At 42.9% G+C, this 19,679-nt stretch overlaps 1 protein-coding gene across 1 annotated transcript in view; it reads left to right on the forward strand.

The window, feature by feature from the left end:
- The first annotated feature begins 5,508 nt into the window (after positions 1-5,508).
- The window catches only part of spo11 (SPO11 initiator of meiotic double stranded breaks), a 117,864-nt gene continuing 103,693 nt past the window's right edge, over positions 5,509-19,679 (forward strand). The window contains exons 1-5 of the mRNA XM_068048470.1: positions 5,509-5,629; positions 6,178-6,257; positions 7,136-7,205; positions 9,016-9,022; positions 13,482-13,595. Coding sequence (XP_067904571.1) covers positions 5,509-5,629; positions 6,178-6,257; positions 7,136-7,205; positions 9,016-9,022; positions 13,482-13,595 — 392 coding nt within the window. The remainder of the gene's footprint in view (positions 5,630-6,177; positions 6,258-7,135; positions 7,206-9,015; positions 9,023-13,481; positions 13,596-19,679) is intronic.

Here is a 19,679-nt window from a genome sequence, read left to right on the forward strand (position 1 = left end):
ATTTAGCACTCTTCCTTTTGGACCACTCTCGTCTTTGTCCATGAGTATTTTAAAGCTTACGGAATTGTGATCACTATTCCCAAAGTAGTCCCCTACTGAAACTTCAACAACCTGGCCGGGCTCATTCCCCAACACCAGGTCCAGTATGGCCCCTTCCCGAGTTGGACTATTTACATACTGCTCTAGAAAACCCTCCTGGATGCTCCTTACAAATTCTGCTCCATCTGGACCTCTAACATTAAGCGAATCCCAGTCAATGTTGGGAAAATTAAAATCTCCTATCACCACCACCCTGTTGCTCCTACATCTTTCCATAATCTGTTTACATATTTGTACCTCTATCTCACGCTCGCTGTTGGGAGGCCTGTAGTACAGCCCCAACATTGTTACCGCACCCTTCCTATTTCTGAGTTCTGTCCATATTGCCTCACTGCTCGAGTCCTCCATAGTGCCCTCCTTCAGCACAGCTGTGATATCCTCTTTGACCAGTAATGCAACTCCTCCACCCCTTTTACCTCCCTCTCTATCCCGCCTGAAGCATCGATATCCTGGGATATTTAGTTGCCAATCATGCCCTTCCCTCAACCAAGTCTCAGTAATAGCAATAACATCATACTCCCAGGTACTAATCCAAGCCCTAAGTTCATCTGCCTTACCAACTACACTTCTTGCATTAAAACAAATGCACCTCAGACCACCAGTCCCTTTATATTCATCATCTGCTCCCTGCCTGCTCTTCCCCTTAGTCACATTGACTTCATTATCTAGTTTCTTACAGGCTTTTGTTACTACCTCCTTACTGTCAACTGACCTCAATTGGTTCCCATCCCCCTGCCACATTAGTTTAAACCCTCCCCAACAGCGTTAGCAAAAGCACCTCCAAGGACATTGGTTCCAGTCCGGCCCAGGTGTAGACCGTCCAATTTGTAATAGTCCCACCTCCCCCAGAACCGGTCCCAATGTCCCAAAAATCTGAACCCCTCCTTCCTGCACCATCTCTCAAGCCACGCATTCATCCTGACTATTCTTTCATTTTTACTCTGACTATCACGTGGCACTGGTAGTAATCCTGAGATTACTACCTCTGAGGTCCTACTTTTTAACTTGGCTCCTAACTCCCTAAACTCTGCTTGTAGGACCTCATCCCGTTTTTTACCTATATCATTGGTGCCTATGTGCACAATGACAACTGGCTGTTCACCCTCCCCCTTTAGAATGTTCTGTAGCCGATCTGAGACGTCCCTGACCCGTGCACCTGGGAGGCAACATACCATTCGGGACCCTCGTTTTCGACCACAGAACCGCCTATCTACTCCCCTTACAATCGAATCCCCGACGACTATAGCCCTTCCACTCTTTTTCCCGCCCTTCTGAGCAGCAGAGCCAGCCACGGTGCCATGGACCTGGCTACTGCTGCCTTCCCCTGGTGAGCCATCTCCCTCAACAGTATCCAAAACGGTATACTTGTTTTGGAGGGAGATGACCGCAGGGGACTCCTGCGCTGCCTTCCTGCTCTTTCTCTGCCTTTTGGTCACCCATTCCCTTTCTCCCTCAGCAATCCTAATCTGCGGTGTGACCAATTCACTAAACGTGCTATCCACGACCTCCTCAGCATCGCGCATGCTCCAAAGTGAGTCCATCCGCAGCTCGAGAGCCGTCATGCGGTCTAACAAGAGCTGCAGCTGGACACATTTCCTGCACGTGAAGGAGTCAGGGTCATCAGCCGTGTCCCTGAGCTCCCACATTGAGCAAGAGGAGCATGATACGGGTCTGAGATCTCCTGCCATTTTTAATCTTAAGTTTAAACTTAGTTAAATGAAAAAGGAACGAAAAGTTTTTACCAATCACAATAAAACCAGAGAAATCGAAAAAGCCTTACCTTATAAACACCCCACCGAGTCCTTTTTTTTTTTGGTTAGAGGAGGAGGGCGGGTGGGAGACACTACAAGTGTGGTGTCTCGGGTTCAGAAACCGCCCAAATATATAGTGTTTTACTTACCCAGCAGCCCCCTGGCCTCCGCCGAAAAACAAAAGGAAATTAAATTTACTTTCAAACTGACCTTCCCAGCTGCTCACTCGCTCACTCGCTGCTCCCGAAAAAGCTGCTGCACTGAAAGGAAAGTTATTTTAAACCGCCCAAATATATAGTGTTTTACTTACCCAGCAGCCCCCTGGCCTCCGCCGAAAAACAAAAGGAAATTAAATTTACTTTCAAACTAACTTTCCCAGCTGCTCACTCGCTCACACGCTGCTCCCGAAAAAGCTGCTGCACTGAAAGGAAAGTTATTTTAAACCGCCCAAATATATAGTGTTTTACTTACCCAGCAGCCCCCTGGCCTCCGCCGAAAAACAAAAGGAAATTAAATTTACTTTCAAACTAACTTTCCCAGCTGCTCACTCGCTCACACGCTGCTCCCGAAAAAGCTGCTGCACTGAAAGAGTACTGGGCCCCAATGAAAAGCAAGATCTACCTACAATCAAGTGCTCTACAGTGAGCCTGAAGAACCGTACCAAAAACTCTTCAGATATTGCCTCAACCATTTCACTTTTTTCTTTTGCTCTTTTCTGTCTCTATTTTGCATGTGTGTATCGCGTATGCATGCTTGTGTGGGCACGTCATGTATCCTTAGGCATCAACCCAGTTAGAGTTTAAGTTTAATAAATTTCAATCTTCTTTAAACTAAGAAAACTTATTTGTGCTAGTTTCTTTGCCTTATAATTGGAAAGCGGTGTTCAAGGCTTCACCAAGGGGAAGCTAAAAACATGGTGTGTTTAAAATTAAACCCTGTTACGGTAAGACCAGGTGAAGACTGAGGGGGACCCCTAGACACCTTTCTCACCTGGTAATAACACTAGTTATGTCTTGTTTTATATAAACTGATAATTCCGTTGTTTATTAATGAAACCTGGTTGGTGTATTTTATTTTGGTTATAAAGAATAGATTCTATGATTAACCGCATCGGTAGCTGGGTAAACATTTAAATATATGTTGTGACCTGTGGAGAAGTGGAACTAGAAAAAACAGTGCACTCCTCCCACCTCGGTCGTAACATATAAGTGGGGGCTCTGTGCAGGATAACCCAACGCCAACGATGTGCAATTGTAAGTGGGTAATAATAATTGAGAAGAGGAAAAATAAAAAAAAAACAAGTTTCTTGTGCATTGGAGTAAAGTTTACACTACTGGAATGTCTTTATCAGTTGCTACGACTTTTCTGGGGAAGGAGGATGTATCCCTGAGTGATTTGAGAAACTTAACCAAGGTTCGACTAAAAGATTTGGCAGACCTGTTGGCATTAGAGTTAAAACCAGGAGCTAGAAAAGCAGACATAATTGAAGTAATAGCACAGCATTTGCAATTGGAAGAAGGCGGCAAACCAGAGGGTAGTGCAGTTGAATTAGCTAAAATTCAGATACAGATGAGGCAGCTTTAACTTGACAAATAAAAAGAAAAAGCAATGGAAATGAAGAAACTTGAGCTTGTGCAGGAAAAAGAATTGGGAAAACTTAAGCTTGAATGGGGCAGAGAATTGACTGCGAAAAAACTTGAAATTGACAGAGAGGAAAGGACAAAAGAGAGAGCATTTAAAAGGGAAAGAGAAGAAAGGGAATTCGAAGTTAATAAGCTGGAACTAAGTCAACAGAGTGGTCTTGGTTCAAAGAAAAATTCTGGTGAAGAAAGATCTGACTCCAACCCAGGACCCAGTGGAGAGCTGTAGGCCCTCCTGACATTCGAGGAAGGGAACACAGAGGCATTTTACATTTGGGCACTGCTTATGCAAAACAGGTTGATGGGCAGAGCTCATGAAGTTTATGCCATGCTTTCTGAGGAGGCATCTGCCAATTATGAGATGGCAAAAAAGGCTATTCTCGCTGATTATGAATTGGTCCCTGAAGCTTACAGGCAGAAATTTCAGAACCTCCGGAGACAGTCTCGGCAGACCTATAGAATTTGAGAGGGTAAAACAAATTAATTTTGATTGTTGGATGCAGGCACTAAAGATAGAGGTCATGCATGAGAACCTTAGGAAACTAATTCTCCTGGAAGAATTAAAAAATATATTTCCTCTGTGAGTAAGAAACCATGCAGAGAATCAGAAGGTTTCAACAGCCAGACAGGCAGAGGAAATCGCTGATGATTACGAGTCTGTTTATAAGCCCAAACTCTTTGTCAGTCACCCCCACAAACCCTAGAAGGTGGGAAGGTGAAAGGAAGGCAAGTAGCCGGGGACAAGAAGGGACAGCTGGGAATGCCCCAGGATCTCCTCCTCAGGCCCGAAAGGAAGATGCTGAGGGTGGAAGTGAGGTCTGAAAGCCTAAGTGTTATCATTACCATAAGGTGGGACACCTTCGTGCAGAAAACTGGAAGTTGCGGGGTGAACCCCCGGGTTTATTGGGGTACACAAAGCCAATGTGGAGAAAGGAGCTCTGACCAAGAGTATGACATGTCAGGCTGTAGCTCTGACTGCAGTTGTAGGGGCAAGTGCAAAATACGCTGTGGGTGTGGGGGGACGTGAATAAGATACCCAAAAGTTATAGGGAATTCTTGTCAAAAGGAAAGTAACTCCTTATCCCCTTATGGATACGGGATCCAACCACACTCTCTTGCTGGGAAAAGGCATAAGTTTCTACCAGAGAGTGCACTAAATGCCAAGGTTTTAGTGAATGGTATTGGCGGGGAATATATACCCATACCTTTGTATCAGTGCACCTAGAGTGTGTTCTAATGTCTGGAACGGTAACCGTAGGATTAGTCCATAGTTTGCCTGTAGATGGAGTTCACCTACTCCTGGGGAATGATTTGGTTGGGGCGAAGGGAGGAGCTTCTCCAGTAGTCACAGAAAGACCAAGTGAAGTCAAAGAGACAGAACAGTTGCAAGAAAAGGTTCCAGAAATTTTTCCTTCATGTGCAATGACCCGAGCAATCACTAAACAAGTTCCATTTTTGCAGGTAAAATTGGAACCACAGTCAGATAGTCGAATATCTGAAACTTTCTTTGGGGATTTGGATAATCGGAAAGAAATATTCAGCAAGTCTTCTCTGATCAAGGCTCAGCAAGCCGATCCAGAGTTAAATAAAGTGACACAATCAGCTCTAACTGAAGCTGAGGCAAAAGGAGTTCCGGAAGGATACTATATTAAAAATGGGGTTCTGATGAGGAAGTGGAGACCTATTTACAGACCTGCAGATGAAGAGTGGATGGTTGTTCACCAGATAATGGTACCGCCGAAGTATTGCCAGAAAACTTTAAGGATAGCGCATGAAATTCCAATAGTGGGACATGTGGGGATCCGGAAGTCGACATTTTTACTGGCCTGGTCTTTCCGAGGACGTGGTGCAGGTTTTTAAAGTGTGCCAGATTGTGGGAAAACCGCAACCTGCCATAAAACCGGCACCTCTAATTCCCATACCAATTTTTGGGGAACAATTTAGTATGGTGTTGGTGGACTGTATAGGACCTTTATTGAAAATAAAAAGGACACCAATATATCCTATCTATCATGGATATGGCTGCTCGGTTCCCAGAGGCCATTTCCTTGAGAACAAGTTTTGCTAAGGTAGTGGTAGAGAAGTTAACCCAGTTCTTCACAATAGATGGATTACCGCTTGCGATTCAGTTGGATCAAGGTTCCAATTTTATGTCTCAAACTTTTCAGGAAGTTATGGGTAATATGGGTATAACACAGTTCAAGTCTTCAGCCAAACACCCACAGACACAAGGAGCTTTAGAAAGGTACCATCAGATCCTCAAAATGATGATCAGGGCATGCTGTCATGAATATCCCCATGATTGGGATAAAGGGCGAGAATTTCTTTTGTTTGCCACTAAGAATTCACCTAATGAGTCTACTGGATTTGGTCCTTTTGAATCAATTTATGGACATGAGATAAGAGGTCCTCTAAAGCTAATTAAAGAAAGGATTTCAGAACAGAGGGACGAATCCTCTTTGTTAGATTATGTATCCGTGTTCCGGAAACGGCTCATGAGAGCCTGAACATTGGCTCAGGAGCACCTGAAAGCTTCCCAAACCACCATGAAGAAATGTGCAGACAAGCATGCCAAGTCCTGAACATTTCAACCAGGGGATGAAGTGTTCATATTATTGCCTTGGTTCAGTGCCCCATATAAAGTGGTCTAGAGAACTGGCAAAATACATTATTTGATTGACACCCAGATCGCCGGAAAAAGAATCGACTGTGTCATATCGATATGTTGAAACAATATCATCGCTGGGAGAAGGATAGGCAAGCACAGGTATGTCAGGTAGTAGGGACAGTGAAGGATGAAAAGAACAGTGCAGATAAGGCAGAAGGAGGCTTAGACAATTCTCAAATTGATTCTCCTACTACCTGGTTAGCTAATACTGAATTGTTAGGGAGATTGGAAACTATGCTTTCCTATTCAGATGCAGAACGAGAAGACCCAATAAGGTTACTCATGGGATTTAAAAGAGTCTGTTGGGACAAACCAGGATATACAACCTTAGCCACACATGATGTGGATATGAGGGAATCCTTTCCTATAAAACAGCATCCTTATCACTTATCTCCAGAGAAACAGGCCCAGGTAAAAGCGGAAATCAAATACATGCAGGAAATCACCTAATTGAACCCAGTCAAAGCAGCTGGAGTTTCCCAGTGGTGTTAGAGCCTAAATCAGACAGTTCAACTAGATTCTGCATTGACTTCAGAAAGGTTAATGCAGTAACAAAGGCAGTCTCCTACCCAACAGCGCTGTGGGTGACCCAATCTAACATGGACTGCAGTGGTTCAAGAAGGCAGCTCTCCACCACCTTCTCAAGGGCAATTGGGGATGGGCAATAAATGCTGGCCTAGCCAGCGATGCCCACATCCCATGAATGAGTTTTTTTTTAAATCCTCGCTTGGAAGACTGTATTGACAGAGTGGGCAGTGTCACATTTCTTACAAAAATAGATTTGTTGAAGGATACTGGTCAGTTCCTTTTAACACCCCAAGGTAAAGAACTATTGGCCCTTGTCACACCAGACGCTCATTTCCAATGCCAAGTGATGCTATTCGGGCTAAAAAATGCCCCTGCTACTTTTCAGAGACTAATGAACCAAGTGGTTGCCAATGTTCCTAAGTTTACCTTGATGTGCTGGTATATAGTGACACTTGGAACAACTAGAAGCTTTGTTTAGAAAACTACAATCTGCTGATTTGCTGATAAACCATGCCAAAAGTGAATTTGCAAAAGTCAGAGTAACCTACCTCGGGCATATAGTAGGGCAAGGATTAGTGTTGCCAAGATCAGCGAAAGTACAAGCATTTGTGGAGTTCCCCACCCCAGGGACTAAATGGGAAATCATGAAGTTCTTGTAGATGTGTGGTTTCTACCGTAAATTGGTACTAAAGTTTAGTACTCTATTGCTCCACTGACAGGTTTGCTACAAAAAAAGAGAACCAAGGTTGTGTGGTCAGTTGAGTGCCAAGCATCTTTTGAGAGACTGAAAGCTATTTTGATTAATGAATCAGTGTTGGCTGCTCCAAATTTCACTAAGCCCTTCAATATAGCAATTGATGCTAGTGACCTGGGGGTCGGTGCAGTCCAGTTACAAGTCGATGAATCAGGCATAGAAAGGCCAGTGGGACATTTTTCCAAAAAGCTAAATCAACACCAAAGAAGATATTCAGCAGTGGAAAAAGAAACCCTAGACTTATTACTAGCTGTTAAGCATTTTGAGGTCTATGCCTCCCACGACTACAGAAAGACACTAGCCTTTGTGGAAAAATTCAAGAACCAGAATGTCAGATTATTCTGATGGAGTTTACTATTGCAACCTTATCACTTAAAGATTATCAACATTGCGGGAAAAATAATGTAATTGCAGATGCTTTATGTAGACTTTAACTTTGCTTTGAGATATCTGAGTGCAAAGATGGTACAAAGCAGAACTGTATTAGCTACAGGTGAAGAGTGAATGAGAATGAGTGTGAAAATGTGTTTTAATATTTTTTCATCTTCTATTTTTCCACACTTTGTAATGAAACACATTTAAAAATGGCATTTAATTCCTCCAAGGCTGGAGGTGTTATGAAAGTACTTCCATTTTTTGTTAAATTTTGAGAACTTGTGTTTTAAAACTAAAAAAATTATTCTTTTAAAGAAGAGGTAATCGTAAGGTCTTTTGGACTTGGTTTGTGAACAGCCCTTACTGGAAGTCACCAGTCTTCAGATAATTACCCAGCAGGGTTTTTTTTGACTTGGGGGAGAGGTTTACAGAGAAGTGACAGGTTAAAATTTATAGGGGACAGGACTCTTGAGATATTGTTTTGGTTTTGCTTTGGACAGTCAGTTGGAGTTTTAAAAAACAACCTGAAGGACAAAACCCTAGCTCAACCTGCTCCATCTTTTTGAAAAGCATGCCAGTTTTTCCATCTCTTTGAGAAGTTCTTAGAAGCGAGTGTAAGAAAGAGAGAAATTGATGTTACATTTGTCCTGAAAGGCCTGCTTGAAACTCCATTGCCGCATTTCTCCTGAGATGCTGGAAAAACCTGCTAGATAAATCCTTGACGCCGCCTGAACGAATTGCTCCAGAGAAAGGTCCCAGTGTCAGACGTCTACGCATATTTGGGCTGCCAAAGCAAAATAGGGACAACTGACATCTTTTCCGGTCTTTCTTTGTTAGCAAGTATTTATCCAAATTATAATTTTTTCTCTCTTTTTTGCAACAAAGCTCTAAAAAGAAAATGTCTGTTTTTTCCAGTTAACCGGGGTGTTTCTCAATTTTGTCAACCAGCCTTTTATGTGATACCTTGTCAAAAGCATTCTTAAAATCCATATAGACAACATCCACTGCATTCCCTTCATCAATCCTCTCTGTTATTTCATCAAATAATTTCATTAGACTAGTCAAGCACGATCTGCCTTTTACCGATCTGTGCTGGCTCGCCTTAGCAACTCAAACCTCTCCAAGCGTCTGTTAATTCTTTTCTTGATTATTCTTTCTAAAACCCTACCTGCCACTAATTTTAAACTGACTGACCTATAGTTACTAGGCATGTCCTTATACCCTTGAACAAGGCTGTCATATTTTGAAAATTCTGAGGGGAAAAAGGGTGGAAATTGCAGAGGTACTGGCCATAATCTTCCAATCTTTCTTAGATACAGGGATGGTGCCAGAGGATTGGAGAATTGCAAATGTTACACCCTTGTTCAAAAAAAGAATGCAAGGATGAGCCCAGTAACTACAAGCCCGTCATTCTAACCTTTGTGATGGGAAAGCTTTTAGAAATGATAATCCAGGACAAAATTAACATTCACTTGGAGAAATATGGATTAATTAAGGAAAACCAGCACAGATCTGTTAAGGGCAAATCGTGTTTAACTAACTTGGTTGCATTTTTTGATGAGGTAACAGAGGGTTGTTAAGGGTAATGCAGTTGACATGGTGTACATGGACCTCCAAAAGGCATTTGATAAAGTGCCACATAACAGGCTTGTAAGCAAACCTGAAGCCCATGGAATAAAAGGGACAGTGGCAGCATGAATACAAAGTTGGCTGAGTCTCAGAAAACAGAGTTGTGGTTTTTTGACCTGGAGGAAGGTATATAGTGGGATTCCCTAGGGGTCAGTACTTGGACTACTGCTTTTCTTGATATATATTAATGACCTAGACTTGGGTGTGTAAGGCACAATTTCAAAATTTGCAGGTGACGCAAAACTGTGAGGAGGATAGTGAAAGACTTCAAGAGTACATAGACAGGTTGGTGGAATGGGCAGACATGTGGCAGATGAAATTTAATGCAGAGAAATGTGAAGTGATTCATTTTGGTAGGAAGAATGAGGAAAGGTAATACAAAATAAAGGGTACATTTCTCAAAGGGGTGCAGGAGCAGAGGGATCTGGGAGTATATGTTCACGAATTGTTGAAGGTAGCAGGGCAGGTTAAGAAAACGGTTAATAAGGCATATGGAATCCTGGGCTTTATAAATAGAGGCATAGAGTACAAAAACAAGGAAGTTATGATGAACCTTTATAAAGCACTGATTCAGCCTCAACTAGAGTATTGTGTCCAATACTGGACACCAGATTTTAGGAAGGATGTGAAGGCATTCCAGGGATGAGAGACTTCAGTTACTTGGATAGATTGGAGAAGCTGGGGTTGTTCTCAAAGGGAAGTTTGAGAGGAGACTTGCTAGAGGTGTTCAAATTGTAAGGGGTCTGGACAGAGTAGATAGGGAGAAACTTTATCCATTGGCAGAAAGGCCAAGAACCAGAGGATACCAATTTTAGGGTGAATGGCAAAAGAACCTGAGGTGACTTAAGGAAAAAATTATTTATGCAGTGAGTGGTTAGGATCTGGAATGCACTGCCTGTGAGTGTGTTGGCGGCAGATTAAACTGTGGCTTTCAAAGGGAAATTGGAAATTTATCTGAAGAGAAAAAAATTTGCAGGACTACAGGAAAAAGGCAGTGGAAATAGCTGAATTGCTCTTGCAGAGAGCTGGCATGGACAGGGTAGGCCGAATGGCTTCCTGTGCCGTAATCATTCTATGATTTGTCACTTTCCAATCCTCTGGCACCTGCCCCGTATCTGGGGAAGTTTGAAAGATTATGGCAAGATCTTCTGCTATCTCCATCCCCATTTCCCTTAGCAACCTGGGATACAGGCCATCTGGACCAGGTGGTTTATCCACTCTAAGCATAGCCAGCCTTTCCAGTATATACTGCCTATCAATTTTCACACAATCCATTACTCTACCATCTCCGCTTCTACCGGTATTTTGTCAGCATCCACTTCCTTAGTAAACACTAATACAAAGTACTTATTAAGTATTCTAACCGTGACGTGGCAGCACCGTGGTATACGTCAAGATGAAGTGGCCCTGGGAGTCCTCAACAATGACTCTGGATGGCGTGAAGTTTAATGACATCAGATTTAACATGGACAAGAAACCTCCTGCTGATTACCACCTATCGCTCTCCCTCAGCTGATGAATCAGTCTCCTCTATATTGAACATCATTTGAAAGAAGCACTGAGGGTCACAAGGGCACAGAATGTACTCAGTGTGGGGGACTTTAATGTCCATCACCAAGAGTGGCTCGGTAGCATCACTGCTGACCGAGCTGCCTGAGTCCTGAAGGACATGTCATGCTCATGAGGTGTGTAGCGAAGAAAATAAAGAACCAAACTGAAATGTTATTAAAAAAATTGACTTTTCTTTTTAAAAAGTGGGCAATGTGCTGCAAAATGGCCACAGACGGTCAGCCTAAGTTGACCTGTATATTCAAACTGTCTCACTGTCTGTTAAGGACAAAAGGGTACATTCCAAGCTAAGAAGTGTCAATGACACCTATCCTGAAACCATTGAGACATTCCTGAATTGAATGTGTTCTTCTCAAGCAAGGTGTGAAATAGCCACATCCTGATCCATTGTTGGTCACCAGGAGAAGGAGGCCAGGTATCTCCTAACAGAGGCAAATGTAAGAGTTTTATTTATCTTAACAGCTGTTTGAAGGGGGAGGAGAGAGATTGCAACAACATCACAAAAAGCCTGTGCAGCCAAGAGCTGTCAGGGATCCAACAAGAACCAAAGAAGGAACTCTGCTGCAAATTCTACACTTCAGCTTGGTGCAACTGAGAACTGAAAGTGACCACCTCCAGGCTGAAATCTTAACCACCAGGAAACTACAAACACCTAGGCCTGCAACTTTAAAAGAGAAACTGTCTTCTGAGAAGATTCATTAGGTTTACTGTGAACCCTGAACACCTACCTCACTTCAAACCGCTTACCTTTTCCCTCTGTATTCTTGTGTGTGTGCATGCGAGTGAATGCGTGCATGGGTGCAGTTGCAACCACTTTGGGAATGAATGTTGTTCAATAAATAGCCAATCTTCTGTTTTAACCCTACAAGAAAACCTGTCATTGTCTGTTTATTTGACAAATAAAACACAAGGGGTTAAAACCCTAGGAACAAAAACACTGACTATGGTCAGTTAGAAGATGAGCAGTGGGAACCACCCACACCCTTTACCACCTGGCTGTAACACATATCTAGGCCTGCAGCAGGTGGTGAGAGAACCAACATGAGAGAAAAACCTACTTGATCTTATCTCCATCCAATCTGCATCTGCAGATGCATCTCTACATAACCTTATTGATAGGAGTGATCTATGCAGTGTCCTGATGGCGATGAAGTCCTGTTTTTACAGTGAGGAAACCCTCTGTTATGTGTGGTACTGCCACCCTGCTAAATAGGATAGATTCAGAGCAGATCAAGCAGCTCAAAACTTGGCATCCATGAGGTGCTGTGGGCCATCAGCAGCCACAGAATTGTATTGCACCACAATCTGTGACATCATGTCCCAGTATATCCCTCACTCTACCTTTACCATCTAGCCAGGCGACCTATGTGGTTCAGTGAGGAGTGTAGATGATGATGCCTGGAGCACCACCAGGCATACCTAAAAATGAAATCCCAACCTTGTGAAGCCACAACACCAGACTATATGCATGCGAAATCGTAAATGCAGCATGCTAAAGACAGAGAGCTAAATGATCTCACAACCAATGGATCAAATCAAAGCTCTGCAGTTCTGCAACATCAGTTGTGAATGGTGACGGACAATTCAACTCGGGCGGGGGTGGGGTGGCAGTGCGGAGGAAGAGGCTCCATGAGCATTCCCATCCTCGATGGAGCACAGCACAAGAGTGCAAAAGACGAGGCTGAAATGTTTGTAAGCATCTTCAGCCAGAAATGCCAAGTGGATGAAGTGCCATCTTGGCTTCCACCCGAGTTTCCTACTGTCACAGATGCCAATCTTCAGCCATTTTGATTCACTCCACATGATATCAAGAAACAGCTGAGCCCACTGAATACAGCAAAAAGCCCCAACCACCACATCCTTGTTGTAGTGCTGAAGTATTGTTCTCCAAATCTAGCTGCACCTCTAGCTAAACTGTTCCAGTACAGCTACAATGCTGGCCTCTCCTAACGTGGAAAATTGCCCAGGTATGTCTTTTCTACAAGAAGCATGACAAATCCAATCCGTCCAATTACTACCCCATCAGTCTACTCTCAAACATCAGCAAAGTGATGAAAGGCGTCATTGACAATGCTGTCAAGCAACACTTACTCACCAGTAATCTGCTCACCAATGCTCAGTTTGGTTCTGCCAGGACCATTTGGCTCCAGTCCTCATTACAGCCAAACATGGACAAAAGAGCTAAATTCCAAAGATGAGGTGAGAGTGGCTACCCTTGACATCAAGGCAGTTAATTGTTCTCATTGTAACTAAGTATTTTATTTCTAGTTTGAATGTCAGTTAATTGCAGAATGCTCAGCAATGCAGAATGCAATACAGATCTAATTCTTTATAAGATCTTGACAATACATTGGTTAGCACTTTTGAGTTTTCATGCCTTACCGCATTCTAATTTCAGTATGACAATTTCTTTGCTGAGTGTCATTGCAGTACAGAAAAGTTGCTGATTAATGTCATCTCTCTTTCAGCTCTGATGTTCTTAAAGCAATTGAAAACATCATCAAAGAGACACTCGCATATCTTGCGAAGGGAGAAGCCCCAGTTATCACTTTTGATAAACGATCATCCTGGGAAAATATTCGGTATGTTTTTATCATAGTCATATAATACTCCAAGTATTAAATATAAACCTGAAAACTGAAACTGCCTATTGATCTAAGAGAAGTGAAGGAAGTTACACTGATTTTGGACTTCTAATGAAATCATGAATGCTTGTCCTGAAGGAGCTGTAATCAGTAATCCATTTTTTTATATAGAACAAGTTCTGAACTAATTACTTTATCTTTCTTTAGAAATACAATCAAAAAATAAATAAAATTTGTAGATTACAAAGACAGTAGTAGTACTGGGGTGTAATTATAGGGTTGTAATCTATTCAGACAGCATGCAAGTGAAGAAGGTGGGGTGGTTGTTAAACTTTGATCTTGGGGGGATTCTCGAAGTGAGGGAAAAGCCGTTGGTTGAGATGTTCTGGCTATGATCCAATAGATAAGATTGGAACCAAGCAAGGTGAGTTCCACTGATCTGGACAACAAAGAGGCGTAGAAGGAGGATGGTGTAGTTGACTGTGTCGAAGGCTGCAAGTACGTGAAGAAGGACGGGGAGGGAAAATGCAACATCATACCAGAGAATATCATTCATGATTTTGCTACAGTGCAGTGGGAGAAGCAGAAAGATTCAAGAGACTTAAACAAGGGAGTTGCAGAAGAGTTGGGTACAGATCTAGTAAGTGACAACATATTCAAGGAATTTGGAAATGAAAGGGAAGTAAAAGATGAAGTGGTAGATGACAACAAGAAGGGTTGAGGGTTGGTTTTGAAGTGGGATGGTAATGATGGTAATTTTGAAAAGTAGGGAGAAAGTGCCTGACCAGAGGGAACCACTTACAATAGCAGATAGCACAGGGACGAGGAAGGGAAGTTGGGTGGTCATCAGTTGAGGAAGTTGGGTGGTCATCAATTGATTGGGAATAGGTCAAGGAGTTAGGAGGTGTGTCTGATAGACTTGATGAGCTCAGAGAGGGCATATAGGGAGAGAGAAACTTGTTTGGAGCTATCGTGGACTGGGGAGGTTGATATGGGACAGTGAGACAGATTCCTCTAACGTTGTACTCTATGCTGCAAAGAAAAGAGTAGCACATAACCAGTACAAATGCACAAGAGCTGGAGGAGGAACATCAGTCTTGAAAGCTGAGTGTGCAGAAGCTTTGCAGCCCATCAACAGACAAACAAGAGGGGCTTACAGGAGTCGGGGATGTAGGAGTCGAGTTTCCAAGATCAGTTTGTTAAAGGTAGAGCAAAGGGCAGTACAGGTTATTTGAACTTCACATGGGTTGTCTAAGTAGGGTGTTTCTTCAAAAAATCACGTGTTTACACAGGTAAACAAGCTTTTGTACCTTTAAGTTGCTAAGGGATATCTTGAAGAAAGCTGCCAGTCACTCAGGAACAAACAGGCTCATCAAGATCTATAACTTTTGTCCGATCCATCACCAGTTCCCTCATGGTGTTCTCACTGTCTCAGCACCAGTCCAGACACACCCTGACTCAGGAAGAAGTAGTTAGAGTCAGAAAGCTTTTTACAGTGTGAAGCAATGTGCACTAATGATCACGAGGATCTGGGAGTAGAAGAGAGGAGAGTGAGATTCTTCCATGGAGTGTGGAGAAACAAATATCCTTGGCTGAGGCACTTAAGGGTTCGGATCTCAGAGGCTCGATCTTCAAAAGAGCTCTGATTCAGGAGCACTGATCTCAGGTGCAGACACTGATGACGAACTATATAGACTAGAGACTTCATTTCTCTAGATAGTCTCGATGTAGTGCGCTTGGATGATTTCTGTAAAATAAAGAAATTTCATGACCACCAAACATCCCAAAGCACTTTACAGCCCTTGAAATATGGTCACTGTTGTAATGTATGAAAGTGACAGCCAGTTTGCACACAGGAAACTCCCATAAACAGCCATGTGATAATGACCAGATAATCTGTTTTTGTGATGTTGATTGACGGCTAAGTATTGGCCAGGACACCAGGGATAACTCACCTGCTCTTCTTTGCAATAGTTCCATGGGATCCTTTTTGTCCATCTGAGAGGACAGATAGGGCCTCGCATTAACATCTTCTCCGAAAGATAACACCTCTGACAGTGCAGCAGTCCCTCAGTACTGCACTGGAGTGTAAGACTTGACTTTTGTGCTCACGTTCTGGAGTGGGACTTGAATCCACAAACTTATGACTCAGAGGTGAGAGCCAAAGCTGACACACATGTATTGCAAAGACATTGTTCAGAAGCCATAAGGAATGCAGGTCTTGGAAGGCAATTAGTGGAAAGTACAATCAAAAGAAGAATTTTATTCAGTTTTTTGAATTTTATACTTGCTAAAAGCACTCAGCTATCAATTCTCACCTCCTTTCTTTAGCTGTAAGTCAATGGTTTTCCTGCTCAAGCTCCTCTCCTTCCTGTGAACCTTTTGATGTGATGAAGGAGGGCTTTCTTCCATTTCTTCAATGTCATCTCCTGCAATATTATGCAGAACACAGTGTTATGGGCAGGTAGGAAATGATAGGCATGGTTTGCATTTTCACCTCTCAACTGACGGCAAACTGTTTTTATTAGAATTGTGTCTTAAACCATGACCATTTTAACAGTCAATAAACAGGCAAATGACAGGTTTTCTTGTAGGTTTAAAGAAAGATAACTGTTTATTAAACGAAACCCAAAAACTTGCAACTTTACCCACACACACACGAGAAGATAGTGTGATGGAAACCCCACCTACCAGGAATGAGGCATATTAATTGCATCATATGGAACATAAATTTAAAATTCTTACTGGGCTAAAAACATGGCTGCACCAGCACCCTAAGAGACTGTTCATAGAGTTATACAGCACAGAAACAGGCCCTTTGTCCCACAGTGTCTGTGCTGGCCATCAAGCACCTATATATTCTAATCCCATTTTCCAACATTTGGCCTGTAGCCTTGTATGCTATGGTGTTTCAAGTGCTCATCTAAATACTTATTAAATGTTGTGAGTGTTCCTGCCTCTACCACCCCTTCAGGTAGTGTGTTCCAGCTTCCAACCACCCTCTGGGTGATAATTCTTTTCCTTAAATCCTCTCTAAACCTCCTGCTCCTTACCTTAAATCTATGCCCCCTGGTTATTGATCCCTTCGCTAAGGGAAAAAGTTTCTTCCTATCTATCCTATCAATGCCCCTTGTAATTTTGTATACCTCAATCAGGTCCCCTCTCAGTCTTTGCTGCTCTAAGGAAAACAACCCTAGCCTATCCAGTCTCTCTTCATAGCTGAAATGCTCCAGCCCAGGCAACATCCTGGTGTATCTCCCCTGCACCCTCTCCAGTGCAATCACATCCGTCCTATATTGCGGTGACCAGAACTGTACAAAGTACTCCAGCTGTGGCCTAACAAGCGTTTTATACAGCTCCATCATAACCTCCCTGCTCTTATATTCTATGCCTCAGCTAATAAAGGCAAGTATCCCATATGCCTTTCTAACCACCTTATCTACCTGTGCTGCTGCCTTCAGTGATCTATGGACAAGTACACCAAGGTCCCTCTGTACTTCCTAGGGTCCTACCATCCATTGTATATTCCCTTGCCTTGTTAGTCCTCCCAAAATGCATCACCTCACACTTCTCAGGATTAAATTTCATTTGTCACTGCTCAGCCCATCTATATTGTCCTGTTGCCTGGAGAAGTTAATGGAACTGCTCCCTGATTAAATTAACCAAATGGATTTTGATCAAAAGACATTGAGGGTGTGAAGCCCAGCATTCCAGCCCCCCCAAATGAGGATGTCTACTGAGATTGAAAGAATCCACAAACTATCCAGGTGGGGAGCTAGTCACATGACTGGCCTGCTGGTCCAGCTTTGGTTTGAATTGTGTTCACAGAACAGTTTGAGGTCAGACTGCAACTGAACTTGAAGAGAGAGCATCTCTTCCTGTCTCACTCTCACTCCCTCTCACGCAAAGACAGGGACCCATGGAAAAAACTAAGCCAAGACAGAAAACCATCGAAACAAGTTTGAAAGAGTGCACTGGGCCCCAACGAGACAGCAAGATTTAACTGCAATCAAAGATTTTACATCAAACTCAAAAGACAGTAAATGAACTCCAGCTATTGCTTCAAACCTTTCCCCTTGATTCTTTCTCCTTTTCTATCTCTATCTGTGTGTTTATCGCGTATGCATGCTACCGTGGTCGTGTAACGTATTTTTAATCATTTTAAACGAATTAGAGTTTTAAGGTTAATAAACTTACACCTTTCTTGTTTAAATCTAAGAAAACCTGTTTGGTCGATTTCTTTGCCATTACAATTGGAGAGCAGTGAACAAGGATTCACTGAGGGGAAGCTTAAAAACACGGTGTTTTAAAAATTAAACCCTGTTATAGTAAAACCAGGAAAAGGCTGAGAGGGAACCCCTAGACTCCTTTCTCACCTGGTTGTAAGAGAAATTTGTGGGCTAGCATCTGGACTTGGCCCACAGACAAACAAGAAATTGGAAGTGGGAAGTCAAATTGATCCTCATCAAAAAGAGAAAAGATTTAAATACAGGTCTTGTTGTGGTTGTGTGTGCTAGAATACTAACATGTCTGCAACTGAAGCCAGTAGCTCCCCAAGCCAGGGTGAAATAACTTGGGATAAGTTAAAAACACTGTCTATGGAAGAGTTGAGAAAAATGGCTGAGCAGTGTGGAATCACTGTCCGTGCCAAGGCTAGAAAGTCTGAAATCCTAAAGCTAGTGGCCAACCATTTTCCCTCGAATCTGAAGAAGCAGAAACAGGGTTAGAAATAGGTTCTGGCAGGTATTGCTAGCAAAGATACAATTGGAACGGAGGGAACTTGAATTAGAAGACAGAGAAAGAGAGAGACAGGAGAAAGAAAAAGAGAGGAGCGAGAGAGAAAAAAAGACAGGAGAGAGAGGGAGTAAAAACCTTTCAGAAGGAATGCAAGGAAAGAGAGCTGAGGCGGTTTGAGTTAACTAGGGGGGGCGACAGAGTAATTCCAGTGAAAGCATGGCCAAAATGGAGGATCGTAATTCAGGGCTGGGTACTGAATTGTTAAAATTTACCCAACTGATCCCAAAATTCAATGAGGGAGACATGGAAGCATTTTTTATATCTTTTGAAAAACTTGCAAGGCAGTTAAGGTGGCCAGCTGAGACTTGGACTCTTCTGTTACAAAGCAAGTTAACAGGAAAAGCCCATGAGGTTTATTCCCTGTTGTCAGATGAGAGTTCAGCAAATTATGAACTGACATAAAATGCTGTCCTCGGGTAATTGTTAAGCAAAGATATAAAGGGATATGGGCCAAAGTCAGGTATATGGATTTAGGCTTCAGATCAGCCATGATCTCATTGAATGGCGGGACAGGCTCGAGGGGCTGAATGGCCTACTCCTGTTCCTATTTTCCTGTGCCATACGAGCTAGTACCGAAAGCCTATCTCCAAAAGTTTAGAGCCCTCAAGAAGCAAGCTGATTAAACAATCTGGAGTTTGAGAGAAGTAAGCAGCTGGCTTTTGACCAGTGGCTGAGGGCTCTTAAAGTGCAGCCCAGCTATGAAAATCTCATAGAGGTAATTTTGCTTGAGGAATATAAAAACTCTCTCCCACTCTCCATAAAGACACATGGAGAGGAACAGAAAGTTCATAGGGTCAGGCAAGCTGCAGTTCTGGCCAATGAGTTTGCTCTCATCTATAAGTCGGTTCCCCAGGGGAAAACCTTTCTTAGTCACCCCCACAAATCTGATAAGGACAAAGGGTGGGAAGGTGATAGAAGCCCAAGCAGTCCTGGGAGAGAAGGAAAGGTAGGTAACACAGGGGCCCTCCTCCAGACAAAAAGGAAGGTGTTGTAAGTAGGAAGACCTGTGTGCTTCCATTATAATAAAGCAGGTCATCTAAGAATTGACTGCTGAAAACTACGACGAAAGCCTGTAGGGTTAATCAGGACACACCGCTCGGTGAAGGAGAAAGGACCCTGATGGAAAGCACAGCTGAATAAGCTGTCGCTTTAACTGCAGCACCAGTGCAAATCAGGAAGCATACTTCTGTGAATGCAGGAATTTAATAGGATTTATGAAGGTTATCAGGATTCTGTGTCTGAAGGGAGAGTAACCCCATATCTCTCGAATGGGGCAAGCAAGCC

The sequence above is a fragment of the Heterodontus francisci genome, chromosome 16 (genome assembly GCF_036365525.1).
Source record: "Heterodontus francisci isolate sHetFra1 chromosome 16, sHetFra1.hap1, whole genome shotgun sequence".
NCBI lineage: Eukaryota > Metazoa > Chordata > Chondrichthyes > Heterodontiformes > Heterodontidae > Heterodontus > Heterodontus francisci.